The sequence below is a fragment of the Callionymus lyra genome, chromosome 17, assembly GCF_982586985.1.
Source record: "Callionymus lyra chromosome 17, fCalLyr1.hap1.1, whole genome shotgun sequence".
NCBI lineage: Eukaryota > Metazoa > Chordata > Actinopteri > Syngnathiformes > Callionymidae > Callionymus > Callionymus lyra.
In genome coordinates, this window is record NC_141834.1 from 5,393,255 (window position 1) to 5,409,270 (window position 16,016).

Genomic DNA, 16,016 nt, shown 5'->3' on the forward strand with positions numbered 1-16,016 from the left:
TTTTAAAGATTCTAAAATACATTTTTTGTTCCTAAACCGCGCGTTATTACAAGCTTCGTAAATATTTACATTACCATAGCTTATAATACATTTATTTTTATTCATTATTATCATGTTTTTGTTTATTAGGTAGTTAGCTATGTGCGTCTACTGTAATGTTCAATCTAGAGCTAGCATGCTAGCAATGTAAACCTTTGTTATGTCGTCAGTTAACATAGTAAAAACAATATTTTGATAAATACTTTTTGTATAAATATACTATTAGTAGTATTAGTAGTACATATAATCTGATTTAAATTATTTTTAGAGGTACTTAAATTCGTATTTCCTTGTCTAGACCCAGGCTATCTATAAGATAAGGTAAGACAAATGTTATTTTTTTTAAATGAGAAATTGTTAACAATTATTTGACAAATAATTAACGAATGTATATCTCATTTTAATGTTATAGTTATAGTTGTTCGCCTATTTGATTGTTGCATAAAAACAGTTTGAAACATCACAGACAGGAGAAACCTCAAGATGCTGCTGCAACTGTAATTACATTACACACACACACACACACACACACACACACACACACACACACACACACACACACACACACACACACACACACACACACACACACACACACACACACACACACACACACACACACACACACACACTACACTCCCTCTCTTTGAGCATGTCTGCAGCGGGATGTTAGAGGCGTGTTGCCATGGTGACTGGGAGGCGACAGAGGATAGGGGTGAGGGGAGCAGAGAAAGGGAGGAGGAAAGAATGGGGTTGTTTCAGTGAAGGGTGAGAGACACACACACACACCAAGTGAAAGTGGACTGTTGCAGGATCAGCGTGAAGAGCAGCCAAGAGTATTCAGGGGGAGAAGAAGCACTTACAAGTGAAAGGTACGTGGTTCTGTTTTCAAATATTCACTGAGAAGATAGAGGGAGATTTAACAGTCCCGCCTTTGTTTGTCACATTTTTTATTTATCTCACTTTATTAAAGACGTGTGTGTTGATAATCAGAGATGAGAATGATTTAGAAGAAGCTATGACTTGACTTGAGATGCAAAAGGTCACATTAGGTGAGAGAGAGTGATACGTGTGTGTCCTCTGCTGCCCCGGAGGGAGGATGTGACCGACTATAAATCCATGTGTCGCTTTTGAAAATCTCTCCTTTATTTAAAAGTGCTTAAAATAAAAATGTGTCGTCTTTTCTGTCTCTCAGGTCAGATGAGCGCTTTCCCTCTTTTCTCGGAGATGCAGACTCCGACTCTTGGCTCCCACTTCGCCCTGGCACCCCACGGTAAAGTGCCCGGTCGTAAGAGAGGTCGACCCCCGGTCCGAAAGTTCCAGAACCAATACTTAGAAAGTCTGCTGCCTCTCAATATCCCTAAAAAGAGAGGAAGAAAACCAGGATTCAAGGTCAGCTACATCTTGGATCAGTTTAAATAATAATCGTTTTAGATTCTAAGTGTACAAATGTCAGAATGATTGTGTTTGTGTGATTATAGCTGAGGCCCAGGATGATGACGCCTCCTCGGGCAGACTCGCCTCCCAACAGCACACCAGAACCAGAGATGGGCTCCATCCCACAAGAGGCTGCTATTGTGCCACACTCCGCTGCTCCCCAAGTCCTGACAGGTACACACACGTATACAGATAACATTGAATTAATAGACTCGCCATGACCTTAACAATGCTTTGAAGGCTAATATTATTCTTTGTTTGGTTATAAATGTATTGAAGGGCTGTCATCAGAATATTCTACTGATTTATCACACAAAACTCATTACCGCCTGTGATGTCTCTGCGTCAAGATGACACACCTTGGCCCAGGGACAACCTACAAAATACCACAAAAACACATTTGTTTTTCAAAATCTGGGTCACCCTGACCCTGACATAACATAAGGGTTAAGTATAAATGTGAAATTAGGATGTGAAGCAGTTACTGTGTATAATATGAACAATGAAAGAATAAAGATTTTTGATGTGAAACTACATTTTGGTGAGTTTGAGATACATATTGTAACTCATATCTGTTTCATAATTATATAGATTAATTATAGGGGTTATGTATTTCCAATAATCCGTTATTACGATACGTTTCACAATACACCGGCAACATTTCAATATATTGTGATACTGTAGGAACAAGGATATATTTATAGTATTGTCCAAGTACTTAACTCTGGTGTTGCACTATTTACAGACCACATCTCTCTTGTTGAAGTCGCAACTGCTTTCATTAGTTTTTTAAACCTTGTGGCATCTGCTGTGGAGGACGTAATTACTGCTGCCATTTATTAGATGTTTAATTGCAACATAAACGTAAATATTTGCATGTCAATTGTAAATACAAAATTTAAACGTTTTTTTATTCCCCCCAAATTATTCAAATATAAACCATGAAAGCACTGTGGTAAAAACAAAACATGATTTACTAGCAAAAAAAACATTAAATAAAAGACAATAAAAATCTTCATATGCTGTTCAATATAAAGTATACCTGTATACAGTAAAGCCACAAAACCTATATGGCTATATATCTCCCCTATTAATATATTAATACCTGTAAATCAAAGTCACAGTCCTTTGCCTCTAAAGGTGATGTCAGCTTCATTCTGATTGATTTGAATTAAATTGTATTAAAAGTATTAACTCTTAGCAAAGGTATCTCGAAGCAGTCTTATATAGTGTTATCTCAAATAACACCGTTTTACACTAAATAAAAACAGGTCATAGTGAATCACAAGGAGCAACAGTAGTGAGAAAAAAAAAATCCCTTTCACCAGGCAGAAACCTCGAGCAGAACTAGACTCATTCTGAACCACCTACTTCTGTGATTGCAAAGCCTGTCATTTTAGCAATAGCAAAAGTTTTTCGTATGACAGAAATTAATTCATATATTTGTTGCTGGTTTTTGCAGGTTGTTGCCTCACTTCCTTCCTCCGATTAATGCACATTGTGTTGCGTTAATTAAGGTTATATGAAATGTATAAAAGATGGAAGCTTCAATTAAAATAGGGTTTAATGGGACGCATTTAAGAGCTAATAAACTGTAGGGAAATCATTCACTACTGATATGTACCTACTGATATTGGTGTGAGACTATGTCAAAAAATAATAAACATGTACTTGATTCTTTTAAAAGTACGCCTTCATTTTAACTTGACCCTTAAATTGAAATAACTGAGGCCAATATACTTAAAAATCTACAAAGTTGAAGAATTCTGGAGTTACATGAAGGCCCCGCAGCTCTGAGAACCAGCTTTTTTGTGTTTTTATTGTTTAACAAATACTTTTTAGACATAAACATGATTCTAAACACCAAAGAAAAGGGTTATTGTTAATAGAAATAAGAACAAACAACCCTAAATAATGTAGCTCCTGTACAAAGTCCAAGAAACAACATTCTATTTCATTGATACTGGTGCTAAATTTTAAATGTTTTTCAAAGTGAAGAGTGTCTCCTTGAGCGTGTGGACAATATTAACAGGCTGTACAAGGAGAAACATCCTCCTCCCCAAGTGTTATTCCACGGAGAGACTCAGACATGTCTATTCAATTATGAATCAAAGCAAACCATTGCAGCTCTCTAAGCCCCCAATTTTTCAAATTCTTCTCTCGGCTACTATCTGTCCCGCGCAGATTAGGCAAATATTAAGTGTGCGTTTGAAAGCGGGGGGATGTGAATTTCATGTGTCGAGGACCAGTAGTGGCTTTTTGTGTCCTGGCGGATGATGGGAGCGCATGATAGACACGGAGGCTCGGCTCAGACGTTTACATAAATCACTCAGAGGTGCTTATACACCTGATATATTTCCTCTTAAAGCAGCCTTGTGATAAGACGTAACATCGTTATTGGATTCATGGAAACGGAACGATACTCTCTGGATTAAGAAAATACATGCACTGCTGATGCTGCTGAAATATTAAGATTTAAAAATAAATAAAAGTATAGAAATTGTCTGCATAATCCATGAGCTTGTTTATACAGTAAAACATGATGAATTTGACTTTATTCATGTGCAAAATACTTACTAATAAACACATTATGTTTAAAAAATCGTATTCACTAATCTGCTTGAATCTCGGTCACAGGTCAGACATCCGTGCCCGAAGAAGACTTCCTGTGTGTTTCCACGGACTTCAAACGCTACGCCGTGGATTCCAGTGATCCTCCCTTCCATCCGCCAAAGCGCTTCTGTGGTCACCGTGGCAACCGCAGTTACCCGACACCATTGAGGAAACAACCGTCTAGTCCGGAGAGCTTCCAGGAAGCAAACAGAAATGGTGATTATTTCAGTCCTTGATGAGAAGAACAAACTGCGTTGAGCATTTTAACTTAAATACAAAGTCATTTACATGGTGATTTCATTATGTGTAGTATTTCATCAAATTATTGAAGACCTACTTTATTGCATCAATACAATATTGACATTTTAATCAACTTAATCAAGTAGTTTATAAGTGAATATATTTTCAATTACTATTTTAATGAATATGCTGTAAGTCCTATTGTTTCAGGTTCAAACGCGTGAAGAGTAGATAAGAGGTTGATAATGTGCTATTAGGGGACATTAATATGAACTTGAGTGCTTTGGTTGAGCCATCAAATACGCAAATGTCTTTTCTGGCAAAACTCATGTCAGAATAGTGTAACTCCTAATGCTGTAAAATCTCTAATGCGCCATTGCTAAATACGGCATGTATTTTTGTTTATCATCCTCTATACTCACACCTACTGAATTAAAAAAATGATATATTTATTTAGAAAATAATAATATTCTAATAAACTGAATCAACTTGTTAACAATTGAAAACCTGTTTTAATTGTATCTTAATTTCTACATTTAATGTGTATTTTTTACTCAAACTCAGAGTTGGAAAACATTTTACATGCAAGAAATATCATATAATATGTAGAAAATACTAAATAATGCAGTTGTTGAGTTGATGTCTTAAGGCTAAATCAAATAAACCGAGGGGGAATATTGATGACAAATATCCTTTTCAATATTTACTATAAAATCCTATTACGACTGAATAAAATGACAAAAAGTAAAGGGACCCATGCTACTGATTTAAGGGTTTTTTGAAAATAAGGTTGGACTGCTGTGGAAAATCAGCATCTCTGTGGACAACGAGCTGAAGTTGGTTGAGTATTGAATATTCAATGGATTTGAATCCTCTAGGGCCTGTCTTCCCCTCCTGGTGACCAAAGTAGACATGATCTGCTCGTGATCACTGAGATCTACCACGGTAGGCAGCGAGAAAGGTCGTCGCTGGAGTTGTTGCAGGAAATATCTGTTAAAATAACTGTTTTAAACCTTTTTACTGAGAAGAAACATGTGAGGTCCCCTTTAAATGTCTTTCCCTGGTGCGTCTAATATGTTTTAAGTGACTAGTATTTCTTCTATTCATATTGAGATTTGGAATATTCATTTTTATGCGAGGAATAGTTGTTTTAAACCATATATATGAGTCTTTAACACGTTCAGCTTGTTAAAAGAACTATAAGTGTATTGTAGCATCCAGAGGTTTTGCCAAAACACATAGCAAATATAGCAAAGTTTTTACTACTTTCCAATTTTTTTATGACTTCATTAGCTTATAGCGTCTTACTAACACACATTTGCCAAATTAATCTGATAAATTACTGATAATTTTCTTTTCTTTTACAAATGTACTCGGGTAAGTTTATCCGGCAGCAATTAAAAATAAAATTTGCTCTTCATTAGAAAAATTTGGAATAACAAAAACATCAAAATATTCATTAACTCATCTTGTTCACTTCTAAAATCTAGTTTTCTAACTCTTATAATCTCTTAAGGTAATAAAACTCAATTAGTTGATCACACGGTTGTTTATCTTTGTTTAAGCAGCACGTTCTCTGAAAAGTTAAAGCTCCTTTATTCTCTCAATAATTTTCCTTTCTTCTCTGTCAAATAAAATTGAGACTTTAATGATAAATTCATTCCTCATCGTGTGTAATTCAATATGTGTAAAACTAATCAATTTAAATGTGATTTTCTTCTTCCTTAATGCTTCTTATTAAACATACTGGACATGCATTTAATCATTTCTCTCTGCTTAGGGTTATGAGGACAGAACAATTTATTAATACAGAAAATCCAATTTAAGGCAGATATACTGACCATTTTTTTTTTAAATTCTGTCATGCTGAAACAGCTGTTTTAAAAGCCAGCAGGGTAAATTAAATACAGCATAGCTAATGTGTCATTTGGGTATTACCTTGGAATTGGACTTGACATTCAACTCTACCAACCTTTACTCCACAGCTTGTTTCACAGCTCAGGACAGTGCCAAGTCAATGCAGCCCAGTGAGAAGGACCCGTCAAGCTGGAGTGTGGAGGAAGTGGTTTGGTTCATCAAGGACGCTGACCCACAATCCCTCGGACCTCACGCTGAGACCTTCAGGAAGCATGTGAGTGCAGTATTGCTAACTGTAATGTTATATAGAACAATAAATATTAGTTGAGGTTGATAATACGCTTGTAAATTAAAGTGTTTTGTTTGAAATGTTACTTACAAATAGCCATTAAAGGGACAATCTTTGAAAATAATGGCCAGAGATTTCTACAACATAAGTCATGACTGTTCAAAATTAAACCAATCATAAAAGAAAATATGAAATAATAATGATTTAAAAAACGTTTCATATTGTTGCTTTAATTACTTTCCATCATTAACTATGCATTAGGAGATTTATAAACATATTTAATTAACCTTCTTTTAGACCAAGTTATATTTTTAGTATAAAAAATGCACAAACTGAATAACAAAAAAGTTATATTTAAAATCAGTTATTGGTTGATTATCTTCCAATTTAAGAAAATGTAATTTATTTATCTGAGGAACCCAGTGTTGCCCACAAGATACAAAACCGTGAAAAATCTTTTAAATGAAAAGAGTTTAATTTTGTCCACATTTAGCTGCAAAGTGTTTTCACTCAGCCATTGTTTGATTTCTAGCAACTTGACTAAGTTCAGACTCTGGGGCTCAGTTGGATCAAAAGAGCAGGAGAGCTGGATGTCATCAGCAAAAACGTGATAAGAAACATCAGGAAATCTCTGAATAGTTTTACCCAGGGGAACCAAGTACAGCAAAAATAATAAAGGACCTAAAACAGAACCTTGAGGGACTCTAGACAACAGATCCGCTGATTCAGACCTTACTTTATTGGCAGATACACTGAAACTGTGCCCAGAAAGGTATGACGAGAACCACAGTCCCACTTCATCCCTCAGTCTTCTCAGCAGGATCTGTTGAGCATGTTTGTCGCAGCCTTTATAATTTTGCACATTATAACAAACGAAAACTCTTGTGTGTTTCAGGAGATCGATGGAGACGCTCTTCTCTTGCTAAAAAGTGAGATGATGATGAAGTATTTGGGACTTAAACTGGGCCCCGCGCTTAAACTCTGTTTCCACATTGACCGGCTGAAACAAAATCAACCTTGATTTGGTTCAGTGTAGCTTAAACTGTGCCGACGTTTTACACGACTTTACAGGATGTATCTGAAGTGTACCAGGTGATCAGGAGCATCAGCAACATCAATCTACAGGGTATCTGTGTTTTTTTTTTTTTTTTTTAAGTTGTAATCGTAACACTTTTATGACTTGAATATTTTAACATTTTTCATTCTACTCCAAGGAACATCAATACATTTTTGCACCTCAGGGTTCATGTATATACTGTATATTCAAAACATTTGTTCATGAGATTCTCATAACAAGCACTTCATTTGTCATCAGTGTTACATGTTTATTTCATATCAGTTTTTTTGATCAGAAGACACAAATTAAATAAAGCAAAAGTCAAGGAAAATGGATTGTCTAATATCAGAAGCTCGATAATGAGAATAATGCATGGAAGATTTTTGTATTTAGCTAAATGAATATTCATTAATGTGTTCAGATCTTTCATGGCAAATATTTTCTCTTTTGTTTGTTGTTTTACAATGTTACAACACTCAGGAAATAGTTTCTTATGTGTTTGTTATTTTCTTGCGTTTAACCTTGGTAATTTGTGATAGATTTATGAATGAATGATCGTGGGATTATTTCTCTTGGAATTCTATGTGAAAACAATGTTGTTTAAAACCAAATTAAAACTCAATTTAAGTGTTGCATTAAATGGCTCCCCCCCCCCCCCTTACATTTATAAATAATATTATTTACATGCTATAACTTTCTATTCTGTGATTTATTAAACGAAAGCTGTAGAAGCCAAAATGTCGTCATTTTGAAATAAAGAATAGTATAAGGCAAACTTTATTAAAAAAAAACATACTTAATTATACCCAGAGAAATGTTATAATAATATTTATAATAAATTGCTTTAGCTATGTAACGTCAAACCGGAGGTTATTTGTAAAACTCCGAGATGACGCTCTACGTAATCTCGCGTGAATACAACCACGTCACTTCCGGGGTCTCCAGGTGTCTCGTGCCTGGCTCTGACAGCGGAGGTGAACATGGCAGACTTATCGGACCGGTCGGTGCAGGCGGTCGTGGTGCTGTCGTTCGCCGCCGGCTTCGTGGCGGGCTGGCAGGCCAACATAATGCGGAGGAAGTTCTTGGACTGGAGGAAGAAGCGGCTGCAAAACAAACTCGCAGAGACCCAGAAGAAACTGGACTTGGCTTGAAGGGTAAACACAAATGTTGTTGACAGGGACTCATGCTAATGCTAATGCTAATAAACAAGTCCATCTCCTCTGAAGTTATAACATTCATATTAATGTGTTAAGCATCAATTTCTACTACGTGTGTTTCGTCTCTTCAGGTTTGGCACCTGCTGACACGGATTCAAAACATGCTGAAGATGAACTGACGTCCTGCTGTTGTTCCTGAACTTCTCCTTTCCTAAATATCTACAAACATCATGGTCAAACTATTTTTCTGTTCTCTGTGGATGTTCACTTGTCTAAAGCCTCAGCTGCCAAAGTCCCCGAATCTTTTTACAAGTGTTTGACCAATAAATGTATTTTTTAATATATATATTTCACATTCTTTGTAAAACAAATCACTTAAACATCATGGTTTATGAATATAGTTGGAATATAAAGCGTATGACCCCACCTACTGGCCGAAATGGACCACCACAATGAATAAACTTCCTTAAATAGTTTTTAGCAACTGGAATATATTTTAAACTTCATGTAAATATATACCATAAGTGATTTAACAGACTTGATATTACACAGTGAGAATAATAAATCATGAGGCAAAATCAGTCAAATGAACACATTTTAATAAATATTAATACGCTTAATTCTAACTATATTTTACCACGTATTGTATCTGTGTCAAAATATGAAGAAATTGTGCTTCAAGCTGAGGTTGATAGAAAGTTATACATTATATTTTTGGACGGATTCATCTATTAAATGATGTTTTCCCCTATGTAGCTGGGACATGATAAAACTAAAGTAGTTTGATGACAATGTGTTGGTCACATAATATACTACTGTCGTTACTTTTTTTAATAGAAACAATTTGAATTAATTAACTTTAATTTGTTTAAATATACAGATAACACGTAGTTGTAATTCGACATATCTACCTGTGGGTGTCACTAATGCACTTCCAACACGAGGAGCTCCACGTTAAAGCCGGCAGCGTTTTACTCATTTCTACTCTGAGATGAAATCTTGTGAGCAGATCTCTCTCTTTCATTATCGCGCCTCTAACAGGCCCATTACTACCTCTCAACAAGCTGTTGACTCGAGCTTAAGAACATTCACTTTCTTCATCTGCACGAGGGAAGAAGGGAAGGAGAAACAGCTGGAGTTCACGAGTTCAAGGACAGAAGGTCAACAGAGACACAGGTCGGTGGACTTTGACATCATCGGCTTTAAAGCATCACAAGAACAAGGTTGTTCGTGCTTCTCGGAAACTTCTGTGACCTTCACCTGACACATCTATGAGCTTTAAGCATCTTAAACAAATCTCATGTGGTGTTTCAACTTTAATTAACCTCCAGGTAAGGATGGGACAGAGCTTCGTCTTTAATTAGAATATTATCAATCATTCATTACTGGCAGCATTGAGTTACTGCTGGCCTGTACCTTTGTTAGAGTGGAATCTTTTTACACTTCATCTTTACCTGTATATGAATGAAAGACTCGGTCATAGATGTCTGCCGCCAAAACATGGGTAGAGGGAGTTACGTTCGTAGAATGGCGGTTACATTTGGTTGGTACTTGTACTATGTGTGTTCGGCCCTCTACTGACTAAAGGTTTCACGATACAATTTGTGAAATGAATTAACTTCTATACATCCTGAAAACATTTTGGTGGGTGTTGATCGGGAAGGAAATTATGAATGTGAATAATTGGGTTGTAGCAAGGTCCAGAATCGGTCTCCTCGCCCCTGCTCTCTTAGCTACTAGGAAATACTTAGAGTAGAACTGGGTCTGACTTTCTAAGATGGGTACCATCTCATTTGCACCCTTCTCAGCCAGCTGCAGGACCTCTTAGAGAAGAGAGCTGCTCTGGATTCTGGGTCCATGGCACACCGGAGTATTCTAGATGCTAACAACTAAGCTGCCGAGTATATGATTAACCGCAGAGACGACAACCAGCAGCTCAGGCACCAACAGTTAGATAAGAAGTCTTATAAAACCATTGCTGTGAAAGTCTGTGAGGATAATGACCTGCCGATGGGACTCAACATGGATTAGAGACCTCCATCTCGGTGTAACTATCCCTTTAACCAACATGACCTGGTCAGAATTGTCCCCAGTGTGGACTTTCATTTACCAAAGAATGAGCTCCATTGAGGGTCACTGGCCCTCCTGGCAAACCCATCCTGATTTTTTCAGTCATGTAGAGAAAAGCTATGTAGTGACATCCCGGAAAACTACACCTTAGCTGTGTCTCAATATACTGGTGGTTAGTATGCATTAGGATAGTGAGCGTACTAACAAGTACGCAAATTCTCGACAGATAGTATGTCTCAAATCAAACACAGCCGCTCTATATGTATATATAAATATATACATATACAGTATATATGAATGACATAACTTCTGTTTACAACGTCAATGTCACTAAGATGGCAGACATTTAGAGTAGAAAGTCTCCATCGATCCTTACTCAGTTTTGTGGGCATTTTAGTACGCCATTTTAGTGTGAATGGTACACTACATTTCGCATACTAAGAATTGAGACGCACTTATATACTTAAAATACAAAGTTTTAGTTTGCAAGTGTGTGATTTGAGACAAAGCTCTTGACTCTATGACGGGTCAGTCTGACAGCCGCAGGTTGGATGTGGAGCTTCACTGGGTGCTCTCCCAGAACCTTGACTTCTTCCTCGTGAACCCAGAGCCATACTACGATCTGGAACGAACACTGACACAGACACTCCAGTGGGAGATGCCCCAGAGACATGTCTACCTGGAGGGACAGTGTCTGCAGCGCTGCACAAAATCTCCACAGAAACAATCTGCTAGAAAGCAGCCCGGGCTGCAGAATGGATGTGTGTGTTGGATGTCACCCAGGGACTCCTCTCTGACTGAGCTGTTATGACCTCAACTGGTGCAAGGCCTATATTTCCAGAAGAACACAAGAAACTTTTTTCTGCAGGCAAATGCATAGGTGTTCTCACACTTTTATCGCCTCCTCCTTTCTAACCTTAATTTGAAATAAATTGTACTACATAGTGTTTGGAATGCCTAGCAGTGAGGGAGGACCCGGGCATCACACACACACACACTTTTTCCATTACACACCCACATACAAATGCATACGATTAAGGCCCATAACTGTTGTTGTTCTGGAACTCTGAGTGGCTCAGCAGACAGCTTTGGACTCACCATCTTGGGACATGCTGATCTCTGTTACTGTGAACTTCCCAGGCAGCATGGGAAATCTGGCACAGCAGGCATAGCAGGTAGAAGCTTGAAACCCATGTGAGAAAGCACTGAGGCAAACCACCTAAACAGGTTCATAGAGCACTTTGCTGGGAACTGCCTCATCCTAGACTACACTTTTGCATTGGCCAGGCGTCTCAAAGAGAGCTATGGTGCATTTCCATTGAATGGGTTCTACAAGGGCCATACACTGTTTGCGTGTTTCCATTACAACTTCTAGAGCTAGGCAGGCACAGTTTCAGAACCTGCTCAAGTTGGTTCTTGAATGCATTGAAAACTGGCATCAAACTGTGTTGACATCATATTTTAAGTAACATGTCTTATTTGACTAAATAATGAACTTGATTTACATGACAAGACTAGAAAAGTCTAGTGAATGATGCTTCCTGTGGAAATTCCTTCTTTGGATAACGGATCTATTTCAGAGAACCTTGCACAAACCATCTGCAATATCATTGTAACCATTGGCTCCTTCACTTGTTAACACCAAATCTGCGACCTGAGCCAGGGTTTGGAGGGTCAGAATTTGTGACCCTCAGAGACAGGGTCTACCTTGAGAAGAATAAACAGATGTACAATCTGCTGTGCTTCCAGAATTAGTTTCCCGATATTTTTGAATAAAGACCCATTTGAGATGTCCTTATGTATGAACATGCGTAGATGTGCATGTGTACATGTATGTGGATGGATCTACGTAATACAAAGTGTTTGATTTGACTAAGGAAAGAAACAAAAAGAATAAGATCAAGTCTTATAAACCTGCAATAAAACCTCAATTGATATGATTGCTAGCTACCTACATGTGTTTATACTAATCATATAATTGATGTGTTTAGGTTTATTTTAAGAATCAAGACAGAACCAATAGATTGAAGGATCCCAGAATAATTTGGGCTGTTGTGGGAATTGCACTTGAAGTATTCGAACAACTGCAATGGAGTGATGGAGAATAGAGAGAGAAGGACATTCAAGACCCCAAATAAGTAAGCAAGTAATTAGTATTTATAGAGCGATTTTCAAGACCAGGACTCAGCAGGGAGCTTGAATAGCAACCAATCAAGTGTGAACAATTATTTTGTGACCACTGAGTTTGTGGATAAATACTCAGTGTAAACCACTGTAATGTGGGGTGCTTGTGACAACGACGACAATTTTGAGTGAGGCACGTCTCCCCTGCCTCACACCCTCTCAAGACGCCGTGAAGATCCATGCATCAGAGACCTGTGATCCCTTGATCCGAGTTAAGATACGTTTCATGGTCGGTGACACCAACTCAAACTCATTTTTGTAATTCGTCATCACAGTTTTTTGAATAAATCTATAAAACGTTACGTCGTTGTACGTGTATCCATCTTTGGTGTGTAACTGTCAATTTAAGAGCCTCTTCCTCAGTAAAGAACAAATAATCATGACAAACTAGTAGTGACTTTTGTTAATGAGATTGATTCAAACTTGTGTTTCATAGTTAATTAATAAGGCCAATTAATTATTATCCACATAAACTTAATAGTTTCTTCTGGACTAAGACTCAAAGGTGGTTCTCCAACTTCAGGTATTCTTACCTAGAGGCAATTTTAAAGTTAAATCGACCAGAACTTAGGTGTTCTTAAAGTAAACCTTTTTTATAAGGGCTATAATGGGTGTCACTACAAAAGGACACCTACATTACTCTTTTGAGTTCACTTTTTTTTGTCAATGGCTTTGGATACCTTTTATTGACTAGTTACTAGAAACAAGAGAGGAAGAGGCCCTCCAGGTGTGGCAGCAACTGTCCGAGGAGAAACATCCACAGGACGAAAAACAGAACCTCAGGGACCTGGTCAAACCTGGAAAGAAGTAGAAGGAGTATATTGTCCCACACCAATTGTAATTAGTTGTGTGTAATACTTGTTTTTCCAAATAAAGATTAACTTAGATTGTATCATCTTGTTCTTTCTCTTTATTTCTCTTTGTTATTGTTCTTATTTTATTTTGATTTATTTTTTATGAAATGTTGCTATATTTGCTGTGGCTATTTGAAAAAAACTATTTAAATCAATAAAGTTCTACCTTACCTTACCTTAAGTAATACATGGTTAAAAAAAAAAAATCTATTCAATTTCTATTTTTTACTAAGCAGGGTGGGACCAAGTGATTCCTCGTCCTATGGTTTCAGAACTTGTAATAGGAATGGGCCATTAGCGTCATAGAATTGTCAATCATCCTCCTCGCTATATTCAATATCTGCGGCCGCCCTCGGCTATCTTCATCCAAGAACGCTTCCCGCTGAGTTTTGTCAGCTGATAGAAGCGCCACGCAGGCAAACTAATCACGAGTGCATTAATCTTTCTTGGTTCAGATTAGCCATATCGATAGCCGGTAGAGGGCAGAGCGCACATGAAGTAGAACTCTTCCTTGAAAATGTAATTATATTTGCAAAAGGTGTTCAGACAAGTCACCAATAGTTTCCATGAAGCAATAAGTGAATCAATTCTCGCTTTTTTTTATTCAACGTAAGCATGAAATATACTTTACTGAGGACTTCTATTTTGTCAGGGGATGTAGCTCAGTGGTAGAGCGTGTGCTTCGCATGTATGAGGTCCTGGGTTCAATCCCCAGCATCTCCACTTTGGTTTTGAAACTTACAATAATATCAATCACAAATCATCAAACCAAGATGAAGAAAACTACAAAGAGGACTAAAGTAAGATCTGATATTGTTAGCTGAATAACAATTTGATGACTTGAGTAAACGTATACTGTACACCACTAGTCACTGAAGGGTTCTGTGTTCTACCATTTTATCAACCGCCAAGTGATCAATGGGTTGCGACAGGCTCACAAGCACATGGCAGTATGTAAATGTTCGGTTATCTTTGAACCAATTAATTAAGGTATACGGTCTTGCTGTTGAGAATTTCTGATAAACTGAACTACGTGGAGGTAGCTGGCCTTAAACTCCAACTTAAACAGGAAATGGGGGGTTTATCTACCGTGATAAAGCTTGATGTTGACTGGATAATTACCCTTCAATAGTTCCTGTGAGAACGGAATTCTGATTAACTTGATATTCTCCTCTCTTTCAACAATGTAGCCACTGATGCCTGGGAGAGTCTGCTTACAGTCTGAACTAAAACGGTCAAAACAGGATTCCGTTCTGGTCGCTCCAACACGTCGTCACTTCCTGTTCCCGGGTCTTAATACTTCGCTTTGTGGAGAAAAATGGTCAATGCAGAGTGTCACGGGTCGTTTATTCGCCGCTTTAAGTCAAACAAAATACAAGCTTTTACGGTCGATCGAGCGCACTTTCTCCCGGCGACTGTACAGGTCAATAGCCCCGGGAGAAAAGGTCTCGAACTGTAGAAACATCGCTAAATTGAAATCAAATTTCCGGGCCGAGAGGTACTCCCCCTATCGCCCTATTGGTTCCTTCAAACTCCCTGTGCCACGATCCCCTGAGGAGAGTCCTTCATAATTTGTTTCCTTTTCTAATCATTCAAATGTTCTTGGGTGGGGGTTTCCGTCTCCTAGTCCCCCTCTTCCCGGATGTGTCCCATTTCGTTCTTTGATCCACGACTCAAGGTGTGAAAAGGCAGACAAACAGACGTTTTAAATAACCGGTGTCGTATCTCTAATTCTGCTTCAAGCTTATCTTGAGACGGTGAATCAGTCTGAGTAGAATGTTGATCGTGAATGTGTATTCAAACGTTTAAACTCTTAGATGAAGCGAGTAATTTATACTTTATATTTTGATTATGTTTTAGCTTTAATTTAAGTATGGCGTATACGTATAGTGTTTAATACTAGTACTAGACTTCAGTTCTAAATAACTTGTAGTAGGTACAGTATACTTCCTACTATGGGAGAGGTAGAGAACAATCGGTATAAATTGAGATCAACGTGTGGGTCGTAGAAACCCATCAGGGTGATCCAACTACTGCGGGTCGTAAGCTAATTGAAACCTAGCGAACATAACTTCTTTAACTCGTACCTTGCTGTCCTCGAAAGATTCTCCTGTGTCCTATAAATGTAGCTAGACGGCTGAGTCTGGACCTAAGGAGGAGGCCCTCCTGTGTTGAACCATAGGTTTGTTTAGGTCTCAGCTCACTGTAAGGTACTGAGT

The 16,016-nt window shown here is 37.7% G+C and overlaps 2 protein-coding genes and 1 non-coding gene across 4 annotated transcripts; all 3 read left to right on the top strand.

Moving 5' to 3' along the window:
* The first annotated feature begins 26 nt into the window (after nucleotides 1-26).
* On the top strand, nucleotides 27-8,154 carry scml4 (Scm polycomb group protein like 4). Of its 2 annotated transcripts, XM_087812933.1 has the most exons (7): nucleotides 27-360; nucleotides 852-911; nucleotides 1,235-1,431; nucleotides 1,521-1,650; nucleotides 4,114-4,305; nucleotides 6,315-6,460; nucleotides 7,371-8,154. In XM_087812933.1, the coding sequence occupies exons 3-7, from the start codon at nucleotides 1,240-1,242 to the stop codon at nucleotides 7,494-7,496; spliced, it is 786 nt and encodes a 261-aa protein (XP_087669059.1). In that variant the 5' UTR covers nucleotides 27-360; nucleotides 852-911; nucleotides 1,235-1,239; the 3' UTR covers nucleotides 7,497-8,154. The 2 variants fall into 2 exon arrangements, with proteins under 2 accessions (XP_087669059.1, XP_087669060.1); XM_087812934.1 differs by lacking the exon at nucleotides 27-360 and having other exon boundaries at nucleotides 660-911.
* A 326-nt stretch (nucleotides 8,155-8,480) lies between these two features.
* Nucleotides 8,481-9,033, top strand: lnc.lemp (lncRNA encoded micropeptide). Its single transcript, XM_087813182.1, has 2 exons — nucleotides 8,481-8,686; nucleotides 8,821-9,033. Exon 1 carries the CDS (start codon nucleotides 8,513-8,515, stop codon nucleotides 8,681-8,683), a length of 171 nt encoding a protein of 56 aa, XP_087669308.1. The 5' UTR covers nucleotides 8,481-8,512; the 3' UTR covers nucleotides 8,684-8,686; nucleotides 8,821-9,033.
* A 5,415-nt stretch (nucleotides 9,034-14,448) lies between these two features.
* trnaa-cgc (transfer RNA alanine (anticodon CGC)) lies at nucleotides 14,449-14,520 on the top strand. Its single transcript has one exon. It is a non-coding gene; the product is annotated as a tRNA-Ala (tRNA).
* Nucleotides 14,521-16,016: the final 1,496 nt, after the last annotated feature.